The 18588-nt window shown below is 39.2% G+C and overlaps 1 protein-coding gene across 1 annotated transcript in view; it reads left to right on the top strand.

Moving 5' to 3' along the window:
* Positions 1-18588, top strand: part of RFX8 (RFX family member 8, lacking RFX DNA binding domain) — a 30636-nt gene that overhangs the window by 7563 nt on the left and 4485 nt on the right. The window contains 12 exon segments of the mRNA XM_030476475.1: positions 431-517; positions 2511-2531; positions 4350-4388; positions 5915-5978; positions 6992-7123; positions 7202-7279; positions 7744-7857; positions 8497-8647; positions 10093-10151; positions 12234-12390; positions 13940-14034; positions 15227-15341. Coding sequence (XP_030332335.1) covers positions 431-517; positions 2511-2531; positions 4350-4388; positions 5915-5978; positions 6992-7123; positions 7202-7279; positions 7744-7857; positions 8497-8647; positions 10093-10151; positions 12234-12390; positions 13940-14034; positions 15227-15341 — 1112 coding nt within the window.

Genomic DNA, 18588 nt, shown 5'->3' with positions numbered 1-18588 from the left:
CTGATGGACACCCAGTCCCTAAGATACTATGAATGGCTGCAGAACAACTGCACTAAATCCTCCAACTTCAGTGGGGATATGGGGACCTCTGTCAGGCGAGGCTCTAGTCCCTGACTTCACTAACTCTCCTGTACAAACCTGTTGCACCCTATTCAGTGGCCTAAGGTTTGGTTTTTTTTTGTTTGTTTGGAAAAAATTATAATTCCAGGGCAAAAATTGTTAAAAAGAGCTTGTAAAGAGTTTGTGTAATTATCTTCTGCTGGAGACAAAAAATTTTCAACAGGATTAAAAAAAAAAAAAAAGTAGCATTTTTAGTTGGTCTTTTCTTGTTTAAATAGAATTCTCATTTGCTTTCAAAGGAGGAGTATGAATTATTTGCTGACTTGTTGAAAATTTTATGGTTGTCAGTTCATCTTTTTTTTTTCCCTAGATATCATTATGATGGAATAGCTATCAAGAAGGACTCTTCCTTTTATGCAAGTTATTGCACTCTTCTGTCTAAAAAAAATTATCACAGGTTTGTTTTTTTTAAACGTTTTAACATAAAATGTCACATGATGGTCTATATATTGTCTGTATATAAGTCTGTAAGTCATCTGTTGAACACTGACAACATAGAATTGTAGAATCATAGAATGGTTAGGGTTGGAAAGAACCTTAAGATCTCCTAGGTCCAACCCCCCTGCCATGGGCAGGGATGTCTCACACTAGACCATGTCACCCAAGGCTCTTTTTCTTATTATTATACACACTATAGAAGTACTGTGCCATTAAATGCTTCTCCTAGATGAGAAGCTCTACTTTGAATATGTGCCCTGCCTGATCAGTCTTCCTTGAATTGGACATTTTATCCATGTAGATCCTAAGAGCAGGAACTCGTGCCAAACCTAAAAGAGCTTGATATATTGAGACTCTAAATGGAAGCTCAAATAAATGAATTGAAATTGTTTCATGACATTGTAGCACCTTCCTTATTAAACAGTAGGCTGAAGAGACATGTATTAAAATGTGCATGACTGCACTGTCTTGAAGAGTCCTACATGCAATCATTTCATCTGGGATTTTTTACTACTTGAAACAATGAGGCATAAAACTTTGAAAATATTCACCTGACTTTGTTTTAAAATTTCAGATTTTAAAATCAACTCTTGTAAGGGAACAACAATGAGAAAATGTGTAAGATGAGTATAAATTGATTGCAAAAATCAGAAGTCTAAAAATAACTGATGAATGTAAGATACTTCGGTGGACTAAAGTGTAGACGTGAGCATGGTCCAGTTGTGGGCAGGTGATGAGGAGTTCTCATAGTTAAGTTCATAGTTGAGATAAAGAAACCACGGGCTCACATTTCTCCACAGAAAAATGTAAAGGAAATGCTGACATTCTGTAAAGTTTTACACTCCTTTTAAATGCCCAGGAGAATTAAAATAGGTGCAGACTGCGCCTTAGACTTTGGAGACCAGGCTCATATCCTTACTCTCTTACAGACTTGCACATTACTTTAATATGTATATGGATAAATTCTGGTTTTTTGTTTTCCATTCTTTAATATGGAGTATTTTTCTATAACATGAATTTTAGAGGGGTACAAGTCAGCCTACTAAGCACCCAAACATTCTGGTGATAATGAAACTGTTTTAGTGTCTGTGATATATTATAATCAGTTAATTGAACGCATGCTCTACAAGAGCATGAAAAAATTATACCAATAGGTTTATTGTGTTTCTCCATGGGTTTTACAGCAGAGTAAGGTTGCAGAAGTCCATAGAATGACAACAGTAAAGAATGGGACAGGTAGAGGATCAGGTTCTGCAGATGATCAAGTGACAGTCTTGATTTGTTGGTCAACAGATTTGTTGCGAGACCAAACAAATTATTCATAGGCAACTCAAGGCTTGTTCCCCATAAGACCCTTACTGAAGTGATATCACTTGCAACCCATGCACCCAGTATAACCAGGACAGGCCTAAGATTTGATATCCATAATGAAAAAGTTCTTGGCCGTTCTTCCAAGAGCATTGCAGGTCCCTGGCTGTGCCTCTGCTGGTCTTTCTTTTTCAGAGAAAGAAAGGTGTTTCCCTGCAGCGTCTCTTGAAAACAGAAATCTTGCTTGTGCATAGCAGGAAAGCTGCTAGTTCTGGTCATAGAAGAGATGAGAACAATTTGAAATTTCATTTTTCCTCCCAGCATAGAAACATGAGGAAAAATTACGAAAATTAAGAGGAACCAAAGAAGCGATGTTGGCCAAGTCCAGGCCAGGTGCAGAAACAAGGACTTTACCCACTACTGGGAGCCCAAAGCACCACGTATGCCAGCATAGCTTGTGTCCTTGGCATTCCCCATGGAATGGAGCCATGCTCTCTGATGGACTGGGGAACATGCTGTAGCCCATGGTTAACCGTAGGGGAGGCAGTGCAGGCCTCCCTCACCTTCTCCACCAGCTGCCAGGTGCCTGCCTGGACACCTACTCCTAAAAATACTATATTTCATTTGGTCAAAACAAGGAAAAGGAGGTGTATTCCAGGAAAATGGCTGGCATTTACACAGCATCTAGTGAGCTTGATATAGTTTCTTTTATAGTTTCTTTTCTTAAGGATAGCTTTTCAGATTAAATATATATGTATCTCAAGATCATATTCAGACAAATATAATTTTTCTAGTTGCAATTGAAAAGTTTCTGAACTACAAAATTATCTTTTCTGATGCTTCCTTCATTTAAGACAGTTACAAAAAGTCACTAAGCTGTTGTGTGAAGCTAGACAGCTGAAATTAAAACACCTTCCACTCTAAATGCAGCCACGCTTTCCTGTCCTAAGCCAATCTGCAGGCCCGCAACACTTTGTCAGCTGAGTGCCACAATAACTACTAGTGTCTGATAAAGGACAGCGGGGAAAAAACAGAGAAAGCAGTAAAAAAGCACAAAACAAACCAGAGAAGCACGAGTAGCACAACTATGAAAGAAATAATTAGGTCACTTACAAAATAAGCAGCAGCTTCAACTGAATAAGTGAGTTTGTTTCCATCTGTATTGAGATTTGTATATTCTCTGCAAATTAATAGGAATCACATCACAGAAATACCTCATCTTTACTGTCCTCTCAGTAGGGTTCAGTACTTTCTGAAATCAGAATTAATTTTTCATGATCCAATGAAGTCAATTAAACAAGCAATGGCAAATTCTTTTTTTTTTTTTTTTAATTAGAAAATGGAAATTTAGAAGAAGAGTAATGAAAACTTGAAGACTTTTCTACCTGCAAGAATAAATGATCTCACAGAGATAACTGAGTAATTGCAGCAGGGGTATTTGACCCATAGCATCTCAATTTTTGAGAGTGTGTTGGTGTGGAAATTTCCAAATTTTAGTGAAGAAGATTTTTAATATATCATTTCAGTGCAGTCCAAATGCTGGTCTCTAATTACTGAAAAGAATATTTCTTGACCATATTGAGAAAGCTGGCAATCGACATGGTGCTGGTAGTGAGGAACTAGGCCCATGTAGGATGGCAGGTTGGGAGTTGTGCTTGTTGGTGTCGTAGAAATGGCAGTAAGATTATAACAGTTTGCCTCTGACTACAAAGAAGGCATTCGCTTTTTGGTAGTCAGCAGGGCCTCGGATGTATTGTGTTGGCTGAGGAGCGATGACAGTGCTCTTACACAGCACTCGTGAGCTTGCTTGTTTAGAAATCTTGGATTTTTTGAAGATACGTGTACCACAGTTCTGATGATGATGTTATGAAAGTAGTGTAAATTAACACAACTGTAATCAATGAGGTCTCCAGATGTATTATGGAGATTTAAGGGAATACAGTGTTTACTGATCTGCGTTACAATAGGGTGCCCTCTAGGGAATGGGAGCTTTGAGGACAACCTCTCCCTAAAACGGTGCTTGCTCTGGCTCAGAATACAGCAATGTTAAAAAAATGCCAGCAAATTTTGGTTTCTTAAGAGTTGCTTTATGATTCTTGTCATACGCAAGGTTTGGGCTTCTGATTTTCTAGTGAGGCAAACCCGTGATTTTTTAATAAAGAAAATCTGATATGATTCTAGCAAATTAGCTTTTCTAATCTCAGTGTAATCTGACAGTCAATAGCATGCACATTTACCACCCTCCTTCCTTTCATTTTCCCTTTGTCCTTCCCGTTCGCCTCCTCTGTTAGTCTTTTTGTCATCCCCACCATTGTATTTCCCATTTTAGCTCCAGTTCCCACCCCACAGCATCATCCAAACTCTGCAAGACATACAGTGAAACTCCTTGTGATTTTGCTGTCACCCATTTTCTGCTTCTCCCACCCACCTTCTCTTTTGTGTGTCCTATCTTTACCCAGGTACCGCTCTCCACGGAAAGCGAGCAGCTCTGCCTGGCAGCCGAGCACCTCTGGGGGCACCAGGTGAGTCTGAACCCCATTTTCTAACAGTGGGAGCACAGAGATGTTAGCTTTCCATTGGTATTTGCACTTAATCATCACCGAGCTCCCACCTAGCTGCTGGGGCACAGGAGCACTCATGCAGCTCCCCTTCTCCCAGTTCACTGTTCCCATGGTGGGGGTAGAGGGGAGCCAGCCTGCCGTGGGAGCCAGCCCGTCAGAGGAGAGTGATGCTGGTATGTGTTGCCATAGTAGCAGCAGCAGAAGATACAGCTGGCCGCCTTCTCAGGGAGAGCAGGAACTGGAAAATATTCATTAATTTTGTTTCACAGGCTTTAGGAATCTGCAGGAAGGACCCATATGAAAGAAGCGTTATGAAACATCTCTACTTACACATTCTTCCCTTTGTCCAGCCACCAGCTCTAAAATGTCTGGGAGAAAGAGTCAATATCCTTACCAAATATACCCAACATCAATGTGATGCCCTGTCTTGGGCAGCCAGTTTGGTTGTTTCGCTGGAGCACTGCCTTCATGGCAGAGAGAAGTGGCAGAGGGAAAGGCAATTTTTCAGGTGCCAAGGGTCAGTCCTGGGGACAGCAGAGGAGCAAGAGGAGGTGTTTTCAGTTTCCAAGCAGATAAGCTGTTACATTTTCTCCTCTGTCCCTCAGGACGTATGGTGGTACCCTGGTTTATAATACATCACAGCAGTGAAACCCAGCAGTCAGGATTTGATTAGGTAGCCCGAGTGTTGGCAGTCATCAGTGGAAGCACATTTTCTACAAAGCCCCTGCCTGTCACCCTTCAAAATAGCCGAGTCCAGAAGGACCCTGGCATTTGAAATGCCTTCACAGACAGCAAGCAGGTGTCAGCAGCAGATGGGGGCTTGACTGGAAGAATCCAACTCTCACAGCTCGTCCCTTTTACTAGCCACATTGCCTCTCCCTCCTGTAGGATTAGCTTCAGCCAAACAGGCAGGGAGAAAGGTAGGATATGGTAAAGCAAGAAAGCAGCTTATTGTGCCTGCATCCCTGGCTTTTCAGCCAAAAGCCAATGGTCAAGCCTTTGCAGGTCCTGGTGACTTCTGACCATGCAAAGTAAATGGAAGAAAGTCAGAAACAAAATGCTATCTAAACTAACACAGGGTGCAGAAAATGTAATTACTGTGAAATCAAAGCACAAAGGTGATTATGTTTTCATTATTTGCATGTTTATGAATATTATCATTCCAAATTAACTGCAACTACAAACACAAAGCCATGATTTTGGTGCAAGAGATTGGAAGACATTGCACTGTTAAATGGCTAATACCTTGCTGTCTTTATAATGAATGGTTCAGTTTCTTATTAAAATTAAGAAGTTGGTTTTTAGACTTATTAGAAAACCATGGGACTGCTGATTGACAGGAAAGAGAGCAGCGTTTGTTTCTCAAACAATGCTCCAACCTACTGCACTCTGTCCAGTTTGAGCTCATTTTCTTACTAAATACAGAATAAATTGGTGAGCTTTTTAAAGGTTTTAATTTTTATTTTGTTTTTTATATTTTACCACAGTGGAGACACCTGCAATTATGGAGATTCACCTGGTTACATGAGCAATAGCCAAAGAACAAGAACGGTGAGTTTCAGATACATTAGACTTACAGTAAAATGTCTGTGTGCTTAATTACAACTGCCATACAATATGTTCTGATGAAATACTGTTAACCCATCTTCTTCAAAATAATCTGTCTGAGTAATCTCACTAAATACTTATTTCCCCTTCCTATTTCACCTGGTAACAAAATATTTGTGTTGTCTTAATGTCAGCTCAAATACTTTCATGTGTGCTGAGAGTGGAAATTGTGGCTGACAGCCCAGGTTTTGAATATTAGGAGAGTTAGTGGAGCATAGCCTTCCTTGTCTGAGGCCCATGGTAATAGACCCTCATGCTGCTGAGGCAGTGTCTTTTCAATGTGTTCTAGAGTTTATTGGCACGATAAGTATTTAAATACTGGGAAGTGATTAAGACAAAAGAGCGCAAACCCTGCTCACTGAAAAGGGCAGATGCGAGCCTAGCCAGTGGCAGGTCTCCCATACACGTGCTGTCACAGGATGGCTTGACACTGAGGTTGTTGGAATTCAGCCAGCAGAGCATGAGCAACAACTTATGTGGACCAAAGTGAGGGAAAAATGAGAGACTGGATGCCTATCTTATTTTTATAGAGCACTCGGGTGCAGTAATGAGTGCTCTGAAGTGGATGTAATGACAGCTGATGAGAAATGTGCTGTCACCCCGATAGCAGAGCCAACTATCTGCAGCCTTGTTTAGAAGGTTACAACTGTGACCTGAGTGCTATAGAACATATATGTGGAAGATATGTATAGCATTAAATATTCACTGGTTTTGAAAAGAAATTCATGTACTGTTTAGGATTTAAATATTTAGTCAGCCATGATTGTTTCTTTCAATCACCCCTACTTGCTAAAAAAAAAAAGACAAGTATTCCTCTGAAGAAATACATCTTAAAAAACCATGTTGTACAATTTCAATAAAGTACTTAGTATTTTTAACAGAACTGACAAGATAATTGTGATCTTTTTATTATTATTATTATTGTTCAAAATAAATTCTGATACATTGAGAGCAAGAATTTGCACTGTTCTCCATCTGTCATTTATCTTAAGACTGACCAAGAGAGATTTCAGTATCCTTGGCCTGAATCCAGCAGATTCTGTCTTTGGGAGCAACAAGAGCTAGCGAAGAAATACCCCTATGAAATGGTATGTTCGTGTATTCGGTCATCAAGCGAGTTAGCTCTTTGCCTGTGAGATCTTTTTGTACCCTCTTTTCGGTCATAGGTTGTACTGCTTGCCAATGAGTACTACAGCCATTGTCAAGTTATTTTACATATGGTGAGAACGAGGGAGCTTGACAAGGTATGCCTTTACTTTAATAACACTCACTCTGAGGACAGCAAACAACTGTAAGGATAAAATTGTTTCTGTGTAGCTTATTTACTCTATGGTATGATTTAATGTAGATGATAATTTATAGACAAAAGGAGCACTCAGTTAAATTATTTGGGAATCCTGAGCACTCCTGGCACATCAACAGGTCTGAGCCCAGCACAAAACACAAAGCCATGGACACATATCTTTCATTATATCCGCATATCCATGGCATAATTTCTTCTTTCTCTCCTCCTTATCCTTCCTTGTGAGGTTCATCCCCAGGATGCTTCCACTTATGCTAGAGCCCGGCCAAGATGGGGCTAGGCAAAGAGCCCAGTTCCCCGGTCATTCTTTTGCTTCTGTGTTTCTGTTTGTTGCTTTATTGAATTACATTTTGTATTTCATAAGTGTAAAATGAGTGAAAATTCATAAAGGACTTTGTGTGATAGGTGGAAGGCTGTATCATGTCATTCTGGAAGTCTCTGCAGCCTGAAAAAATAGCACTGATGTCCTTGCCAGATGTATGCCAACTGTTGGAAAGCTATGACAGGCAGCTATTCAAGGTACTGTGGATACATTTGTTTGTTGTAATTACGTTATTATGTATTTCTGTCTTTTTGGTAGTTCTACCTGAGGAAAAAGTACAGCTGTTTCTTGTGTGCTGTGCAATGGGATTTTTGTTCGTACCTGAAGTCTGGTTCTGGCTTCTTCAGAGGCAGCACAGTATGGATTTTGAAAGAAGCCAGTGGAATTTGAGATTACTTCCATTTTGCTGCTATATGTTCCTTTGAAAGGCCATAATACCAATGGAGTATGCTGTTATAAATGTGGTCTGTGGTTCTGGCATGAGATTATATGACTGAAATTTCAACTGATAATTGTTTTCCGAATTACGAGAGTTATTTTTCCTTCGAGAACACTATTGCATTTTTTGGTGACATTCCACATAGAAATATGCAGTATTCTGATCAAAATAATTTGCTACTTATTAAGTAGTGTCTAGTAATTAATTTAGGAAACAGCATTTATTGTTAGTATCTTTTTCCTTATGTTAATAAATGTAGCTTAGCTATTGCTTAATTGGAAGAAAAAATGGGCTTCTTTACATTTACATTTAAACTATCAACATGATTTTGTTTCATGCTGCTGTAAAATACCCGTAGTACACCAATCATATGTAGATTCATCAATTTGTATTCTAGGAAATGGAGAACATCCTACTTCATGATTTTCTGGAGGAGGTGCCGCTGCAACACATTAAGTCAATCAGATTGTTCAGTAAAAATATTGAACTTTGGATGGTTAATGCTTTGGAAGACTTTCCATTACTGCTCCAAACATCCAAATCTAAAGGTATGTTTGAGTAATACAGAGATTTTCATAAAATAATCCTTGCTTAAACTGCAGAGAAGACTGTGTTATGAGAGTCAGAGAAATTATTTTTAAAATCTTTTTAGCTGAGGTAACTTTCATATTAGTGAGGACTAAAGTTAATTGGGATACAGTTAAAAACAAATAGTCTCAGATAACGTGTGAGAACAAATTTAAGCCAAAATTATTCCCAATTCATGGTAAATTAAAATGTACCTGGATCTTTTTAAAGACCTGTCTCTTGGCTGTATAGAAAACTGAATAATATGCAATCTGCCCTCTGAAATTTAGGTATTGTTGTGTCTCTTTGCCTTGCAAGTGCTTTTATGCAGATAAATTAATGAATGGCTATAGCACAGTTCAATATAAAGGCGAAAAAAGCCATAGTCCCATAAGGAAACCATGACTGTGTCATTAAAGGATTTGAAAAAGTCTGTACTATTCAAAGCTGTGTCTATATGTATGTATTTGTAAATACGTATGTACATATATACACATATTTATATATGATGCTGAAGATTCTGACTAACACAAAATGTTGCTCAGTTGTTCAATGGGTGAAGACCAACTCCACAGTGGCAAAGCAGGGCTCCTGTGTAGACAAAAGATTGTATTAGCATTCATATGCTCAAAGAGGACTTGCAGACAGTCTTAATTCTGGCATTTCTTACATTTGAGCGCTTGACAGAGCAGACTCAGTAATGTGCTTTTAAGATGCGTGTGTATGGAAGTATATGTAATTAATCAGCTGCAACCCTTTGTATATACATCCTGGTCTTTCTGGTTTTTACTAACTTCAGAAAACAGAAATTTTCACTTGAAAACCATTGCCTGTTTACAGAAGTTTGCAAATAGCTTTATACTCGGTTTTCCTGTAATTATCAGTGATTTTACATTTCATTCTTAAAAAGGATATTCTTGAGTGATGCTTGTCATAATTACAACACATTATATACAGGAGAAAAATAGAACCAAAGAAACCAACTTATATTAACAGTTCTGCAGAATTATAGATGCAAAGGTGCAAATGAAAACCCTCTAAACAAAATACAAGAGGTTTAGAATTAACGTTGCTTTACTATCATTCACCTTAAACCATACAGGTAAAAGAGTAGTAGTCTTGATTACGAAGTATTTAATGTAAAAAAATATTGAAAGTATTTTTCCTGTGTGTCATGGGTTAACAGATTTGTGGTGAAGGAAGAGTGGTGACCCGGGTAGCTTCCAGGTCAAGCTTTAAAGCTTTAAACTGTGAGGGTCCCCAGCCCAGCCCATAATGCTGGCTCCATGGCCCCGCTGCGCCCTCCACTAACCTCCATAGCTCCGCATGGGATCTACTTTCTAGCTTAAAAAAACTGTCTTCATTAATGTTGTTTAGACTGTAAAATATTAATTATATAAAACATCTGCCTCTTCTTCTTTAACAGAAGTTACAGCATTTATAAAAAGGCTCAGGAGAAAGACAGACCTTTCTAACATGGTTAAGGTATGTTCCAGAATCTATGAAATAAAAGACCTGGGCATCTCATTCGCTCAAGCAGTTTGGACTATTTATGAGATGCTCCATTGCTCCAGAGCAAGTGACGCCTCAGTCCTCATCCATTGTACTCACCTGGCTTCCAGCAATCTGAGATGAAGGCTATAACCACATCTTGGTACTTAATAGCTTGATTTTGCATCCACAACATCTTGAGGTGGTGAGATCTACGGTTTGATTATTTGTTGCATGAAAAAAAATACTTTCTTTTATTACTTTAAAATTTCTGCTCTTCTTCATGCAATTCTCCCTGCAAACCTCCATCACATCCTTCCTCAGTTATTTCTATCCAAAGCTGAGGTTTATCTCATTTTCTCACATAGGAGTCGTTTGATATTTCTAATCATCCTTCTCAGTTTTCCCTGTCTAAAACACACCTGGAATTTCAACTGCAGACTGATGGTCAAAGCAGGTGACAGTGCTCCTAAGGAGAAGTACTACAAAGGAGCTGTGCAGCTGTAGCCTCTGAATGGTGTAACCAAACCATCCCTTGTAGAGTACTTTGCAATAATTTAGCCACCTGGTGAGAAAATGGGAAAAATTTTGGCAGGCTCAGCATTCAAAAGAAGGAAAAAAAGTAACTTTCCCATCATGTGTAGATAAAGCAGGCTGACAGCTGCTACTACCTGGACATGCACAAGTAATTAGAGCATAAAAAGGTGCAAATTCTCTGCAAGAAAAGAATGCGAATATGATGCTTGTCATTTCCTGGGGGTGATTCCTGCTGCCTCTGGTAAGCTGTATTTAAGTATTGTCAGAGCTGGCGCTCAGTCACCTAGAGAATTATAGTTAATATAGTAAAGAGCAATGTCTGAAAGGAGCAGTCTAAAATATTGGAGCATGGAGTCGGGTGCTAGCGACACACTGACGATACTGCCCCTGGTAGTTCCCAGCCTTTGGGTTGTGTGTTCTTGTTACAAGCAGCAGCATTTCTGACACTGGAAACTCCAAGTAAAATAAGAAAACAGACTTTGTCTTTAACTTAGCTGAAGGGGATTGCGAAGTGAGAATCAGAGTGCTTTTGGTGTTTCAGTAAAGCTATCAGAATGATGAAAAATTGCTAGATTGGGAATTACATTTGCAAACAAACAGTCAGCTGCATTCACTGCTGATTTTGGGGTCAGGGCAAGCACCTGGTGAACGGGATTTATTAAAATGTTTATGAATCCTGAAGTTTTTCTGAATTTTACAAAAATTATTTTTCCTCTGGAAGGCCCAACTGGACATGGATTATTCATATAAATGCACAAAATTCAACAAAGGCTTTAGGATCTTACTGATTTCAGTATGGAAGTGAGAGACTAAATGTATGGATTAACAAATTTTAGCAGATTCAGGTTTAATTTCCTTCCTGTTTTCATCATTTCATCAAGAATCTGAAGGAATACTGTGCGATATTAGCAATTAGTAAGAAAAAAAAAGTGAAGAGATTAGGATCAAATGTTAAGCTGAAAACTGTTTGCACTGTCTATGTGAGTAATACATTTGGGGACAAATATGAGGCCAGATTCATTCACAAATGACTCATAAGCAGATAAATGCGATAAAACCCCAACTAATACTATTTTAACTAATCCCATATTTCTAATGTTATTTTTACTTTCTCAAAGGTTTGAGCAACTTGAGAAAACTTGTCTTTGAATTTAATTGAAACATGTGCTAAGGACAGATAACATCAATGGGAAAGTCGGCCTTGATACACCATTCAATGTTTTAGACAAAATAGCATTATTTGGCGTTACTATAATAACTGTAGGCAGAACCAATTGCCCAGGCAATTGCCCAGATACTTCAATTATGTTAGCTTGTCTGCTTCATCACAGACAACATTATAGAGTGCTATTGAAAAGAATATCTCCCAGAACAAAAAACTCTTGAAGACAGCTTAAGATTCATCTCCTTTGATTTTTTTTTCTCCCCCCAGTTTGGAAACTGGTTATATAAAGTCTAGTATTGAATAAAGGAAGCTTTTTGACTGACCTAAGGGCTTGAGAAAATGAAAGCCATTAACTGTTTTCTTATTCTTTATAGACAATGAGAACAGTCTTGAACAGCCACAGCAAAGTCACCGTTTTGCGAGCAGACTTGCATGCTGTCATCAAACAGGGATTTCTGGACATTCCTGGAAACCTCGTTCAAAAGGCGTTTAGGAGTCCGGAGGAGCCGCAGAATGACACAGAACTCAAATGTAATTTTTTTTTCTATATTTTGTCTATTCACTTAAGCCCTTGCTTGCCATTGTTAAAACTCCAGCATTTCCTCTTGTTTTTTCATGGCATCTGCCCTAATGGGAATTACAGACTTGCCGTAACCCGAAGTGCTGGAAAAGAGCAAATACAAGTGAGAATGGAGTATGTAATATTATCCTTCTAACTTTAAAGGTTAAGAATGAAAAGCTTTCTATTCTGACTCTCTCTTAAAGCTTTTCCTGTGGCCAGCAGCAGTGGGAATTGTGCTTCTTCTAGAAGGTTGACAGGCAAGGATATTATTTTTTTATCGTTTTCTTTGACAAAAAAGAAGTTTTTAAGCATTGCATTTCACATTTTCCTCTGTTATTAATTGAAGTGCACTGAATAATTTCTTGTAGCCAGATTTTAAAATATTTTATGCTGAACTGGACAAAGCCTTTTCACTTTCATGTCCTTTAGCTGTATTGCAGCCTGCGGGAATCACGTTCTGCTGTAAACAATAAAATACAGTTTGTATGCGGCCATGCCATAATGCATTTGCCAGCTTAATGAAAAGAGATAGGAACATAATGGCAAGTTAATTTTTAGATTAGTGGGCTGCCATTTAAATTATTAGCAAGAGACTGGCAAGTTGAACTAGGCTGTGCACAGAACTGATGCAAGGAAACCTCAGCTCTTTGTTCCTGCTCTGCCACCAACTTTCTCACTGACAAGGGATGTGCCACAGTCTTTCTATCACTTCTTTCAGTAGGAATAATGATTTTGTTTCTTCACAGAACCATCCGGAGAACCATTTAAAAAATATTTATATACATCTTGAAATCAAAATCACTGTGTGCAATGCTCTTATTACATTTTCTCATTATATTAATGATGATCTTACTCTCTCCAAGGAAGATTTATTGCATTCTCTGTTTTCTTTGCTTTTCCAAACCATTATTTATAATAAGCAAGGTTTCACAGACCCTATCCATATGTCTTCCTGAAGGAAGAGGTCTCATTAGAAGGGTATAAATTTAGAGAGGAGCCATAGTAATGTACCTTTTGGCACTGGGTGGTAGGTTCCAGTCTTTTGGGGAAACAGCTGCCTGATATGTAGCAGTATTATCTATATTTCTGTTGGTCTACAGAACATTCTGCATTTTCTGTTATTGTTTTGAAACCGTTTTCTCCCCCTTGACAGATAAACCAGTATTTTCTTTTCTCAACCAGATAAAATCTCAGATAAGTAAGTTGGTATTGCATATAACCAAATTCCAGCTTCTACATTGAAAGTGTTTATTCTTGCCACCTTTGCCATGATGACTAGGTCAATGCAGATATAGTGGAACTGGACATAAACGTGAATTCTGACTGATTTCAAAGCTGTGTACTATTCCTCAGTAAATGAATAGTATAATTATATTAATCAAAATGCTATAAACAGATGTCTTACTATGTCCCAAGCTAAAGATAAAAGAGAAAAAAAAGGCTAAAAACTGCAGTAACAAACCAAAAAGCAAACCAATCAATCACTTGAAGTAATGGTCTCCCTTCTATATTTCATAGGTTTGAACGACTTAGTGTCTTTGCTGACACCTTCCACAGATATTCGGGTTCTCCTGAACTGTGTGTCTTCGAATCTTCATGCTTTTGTCATTCAGGTATAAAATTAATAATTTCAGAAGAGAAAGAGTGATCATATAAATTATCCAGCTACACGCTGTCACTAGTCTGCAGGAGCTACATTGTGCACTAGCAACCTGACCAGACTGCAGATTTGCATAAACACAATTTATGCATGCTGCAGAAAAAGGGAGAATTAATTGGCATACAAAATTTCCATCTGTGCAAACAACTACAAGCATATTTCTGTGCATATATCCACTTGGGCAGTTTCAGTATCTGTTCTCATTTCATAGCCACATATTCTAATAGTTCCTAATAAACCAAAATTCAGAAGAAAAATGTTAGTAAAAATGAAGAGAACACTTCATGATTCTTGAAAACGTTGATTCATAGAACTGTTGACTTCTAGCAGGTGGCAGAAAAGCGATAATTTCTAGTACAATGTCTCTAGCTTCTGTGAAAGATTCAAGTATGACCATCCTCGTATATGCACCTTTCCATACCTTACCACTTCTACCACCCCTGTTCCGTAACTGATTCAGAATTAGTGGTAGCTTAATGGTACTGCTGCATTCTGTTAGTTGACAACCCAATTAACTTGGATCTGGGTGGTGGTTAAAGGTTTCTTTGGGTTTGGGGATTTTTTCCCTTTCTGAAGGAGTAGGGTAAATTGTACTTCTTTAGCTTGATTATTTCCTTTTTTTTTTTTATTTTTATTTTTACTTAAGACTAGTACTTTGCAGTTCTGTGGTGCCTTCAAATCATAGAACCCTCAGCTACCTCATAGAAGGTCTAGAGGAGATGGAATGGGACTTCTCCTGGGGGTTCACAGTCATGGGGAATAAGGCAATAGACACAAGTTGCAGCAAAGAAAGCTCCCAATAGATAAAAATTAAAAAACCAAACCAATTACCATGAGAGTAGTTAAGCATTTGAAGAGGTAACCTGGAAAGGCTGTGGAACCTCCATCCCGGAGGTATTCAGAACTTTCGTGGACAAGGCCTGAACTAAGCTGGCCATGCTTTGGACAAGAGATTGGAGTAGATGATGTTCAAAAGTCCCTTTCAACCTAAGTTATTTTAGGATTCTGACAAAAAAGCAAACCAAAAAACCACCACCTTCTTGTTCCACCTTTGTATGCAGTCTGTACAGGGAAATGGTCCGCAACACAATACTGAATTCTTTTAAACAACTTCGTTGTAAAGCAATTTTTTTCCCTATCTGCAGCCAAGCAGGAATAAAGAGGAGTTTAGAGAACTGGCATCAGATTTCCAGTTGAGATGGAACTTCCTACTGAGAACAGTAAGCAAGGCTATGACCCTCAACAACACAGAGAGTTTTGGTAAGTAGGATCTTTGTGACTCTTGACCAGTATGCCCCTTTCTGACCTGAGATGACAGAGGCACCAGACTATTTTAACTGACATAAATACACACTACAGTCAATAGGGCATCACTTCCTTACTCCCTTCCTTGCAACAAGCACCATTCACCTGGTGATGTGGCTAGGCAGGTCAGGGAAATAAAATTATTTGGTTTTGACCAGATTAGTTCTCTGAGCCAAACCTCAGGATGAGCAGAAGGGAGGAGACTAGGAGCACGCAGCAGAAGATGGCAGGAGGGGCAGGACTCCCTCCCTCTTTCAGCAGAAGGCATCATTTGTCTGTGGGGAAATGGGGAACAGTAGCCTGAGGTGTGAGCCTCTGCTCTCCCTCCCTACAAGAGCTGCACACCCCAGCAGAAGGGTGCGATGGACAGCTGGAGCCACTAATATCCCAAACCATAAACATTACAGATATATCAAGTGATGGGTCCAAGTCCTTCGGGTTCTTTCTGTATAATGCAGCCAGAGTAAAGCCACTGCGATAACAGCTTGCCAAAAAGGCAGTTAGTTCCTTTGACAATAGCTATCTGCTCCTTTTCCTTACACCTTTCAGTGACTTAAGTGCTTGCCTAGCCAGCAGCAAGCCTGTTTAAGGTGTTAAACTGACTGAAAACTAGTCACTCCTTTAGTTAGGTTAGTTTTGTCTCTGATTTAAGGTTCTGAGCTGTCAAGCATCAAATCCATCATATATCAGTGCAAGGCAGGAAAAGTGAAGGGAGTGTGCAGTCACATTCACTCCAAGCGGCTTGAATTGGTGCAACCATGTCTTGAATAAGTTCAGTCTTTTCCATTTCAGTATTGCATCAACCCTACCTCTCTCTCTTTTCAATTGTAAAACCTTTCAGAGGTTCTCTCTCTATTATTCATTCTGCAGAGAGGTTTAATCTCCTGTGAGTAGCATCTGATCCCAAACTGTATGAACTTCTCTTTAGATTTTCAGTGGAGCACCTTCCTATTTTTTCCTCTTTTGTTGGATGCGGCTTCACACAAACAGCCAAAGAAAACCTCATTATCTTCTTTAAAATTCCCCTTCAAAACTGTACTTTCATGTATTTCTTACAAAGACATAAGAAAGTGGTACATTAAGGTTGTTGCCTTTCGTATTCTTCAGTATTCTTCCCCCATTAATACTTGTGTTTGTGCATGTATATGCGCACCCCTTTTCTGCATATGGCTGCTATCTTTTGCCTGCAAACTGGCTGGAGCAGGATCTGTGAGTAATGAACACGGCACAGTAGAGTACCTTGCCCATCAGCTGCATTACATTACATTACAACATCAGTTTCATTACATTACATTACAACATCAGTTGCATTACAGTAATAGTAAAATAATCAGTCCTTCCTCCTTCTCCAGAGGAGTTCTGCACAACACTCTCCAATGCTGCATGCAATATTTTGGGCAATGAGGGAATTTGGAATGAATTCCAAGAACAGCACTGGAAGCATAATGTTTATTGAAATTCCCCATGATGGCGAAATACTCTTCCTTTTTTCCACCACAAGAAGAGTTCAATGAACTGCTTCCCTGTTCTGTAGTTGTCAGTGGCTAGAGACATAAACGGTGGAGATCATCCCTTTGTCTGCTGAGCCTTCCTTAAACTAGTTACAAATAATATTTTCATCCCACTTATGACAGTCTTCCTACTATACTTCACTACCACTAATATTGAATTTATTCTCACATATGAGAGAGTTAAAAATATTTTTTAATCTTCTGCCGTGATGCTCCAATTGATTTGGTCATTATTTCCTTTCTTAATGCCCTTGTTCTTAAAGATGTTGGGTTATATCATCTAACAATGTCCCCTCTTTCCCATGTTTCTGTTCTGGTAGGATATTGACTTTCAGTGGACAAGGCTGACGCTGTGCTGTTAACAAGCCATCTGGTGTAGAAGTTCTGTACTCAGGGTCACTGCTTTTCAGGAATCTCTTAAATTTCAGCATTTCTTGCAGGAATGGTGGGCATCTTGGAAGTTGAAGTATGTAACATCCACACTAAGGAAACTCAATTACTAAAGGAAATGTGTGAGCATCATGTTAATGGAGTATGCCTCCCCCTCCCGAACTACACCTCATACCAGTAATCAAAATCAAGCTTACTTCCACCTTGGAGCTTGGCACATCTGGCACATCTAATACACTGGCATACTCACACCTCTGAATTCAGAATTGACTTTTAGGATTTACTTTTACCTTTTTCCAGCCCAGCCTCCACATGGGTGATGCCCAAGTGCGATCAGAGGAAGCGTTCAGCTACCCCCATTGCAAGGCAGCAAGGAGCAAGTGTGCTACAGCAGTCAGGGCTAAGGGGACCTCTACAGCTCTTTCAGCTCCGCCTCCTCCTCAACAAATGTGCCTTTACATACCTCTATCACAAAGCTCAATGTCAGCTGGTAAGCCTCCATTTCCATACCAGCCTGCCTTCCAAGGCATTCAGTCATCTATTGCTGAGCCACACTGGCTGCACATTGTGACCTGTGCATTCTTTTTTTCCATGCAAGCTTTTTCAACCTACTCTCTCTTCAAAACTGTGTCCCTCTGTATCATCCCAAGGGACAACTGCAGTGGTAGCTTTTGTTTCATGCTTAGCCTTCTTGAATACACTGAAAACACCTGTAAGACTGTTAGAAGCACTCTTGGACTACTAGTGCCAGGTCTGCATAGTTTGAACTCCAAGTATAATAGCCCTTTTCCTTGTCCCGTAGATAAACCAGCACTTCCACTTACTTAGCTGTAATTTAAAGATGCGCAAAAGGACAAACAGCAGAAGCAGTAGCTTCTCAGACCCATATAACATCAAAAGAGGCAGTATTTTTCATTTTTAAAGCTCTGTAAACCTTAGTTTTTCATATAAATTGTGGAATCTCCTTGTTGATGTCCATATAAACATGTTTGTGGGATGCAGAGGTTATGAATTGCTTGATGAATTCCTGTGCAGGTTTATGGCATGGAAGAAGACCTACCTTTTACTGTAAGGGCTTTCAACCAAGGTAAGATTCAAAAGTCAATGGCCTCAGTGAGCCTCTCTTGGCTTTTAGCAGTTATGTCCCAAGCTGCAAGGTAGGCCATTTAATGTCACAGATACAAGACATACAGATGCATGTAGGAGGATTTTCTTGGGAAGATTTATCCGAGGGGAGAATTGGGGGTGATATGTGGTTGACGATAAGCCTTGTAGCAGCAGTGAATGTGGGGGAAAAACTT

Source organism: Strigops habroptila, chromosome 2 (assembly GCF_004027225.2).
Source record: "Strigops habroptila isolate Jane chromosome 2, bStrHab1.2.pri, whole genome shotgun sequence".
Taxonomy (NCBI): Eukaryota; Metazoa; Chordata; class Aves; order Psittaciformes; family Psittacidae; genus Strigops; species Strigops habroptila.
Note: the sequence above shows the minus strand (reverse complement) of the source record. Positions and strands in the feature narration are given on the sequence as shown.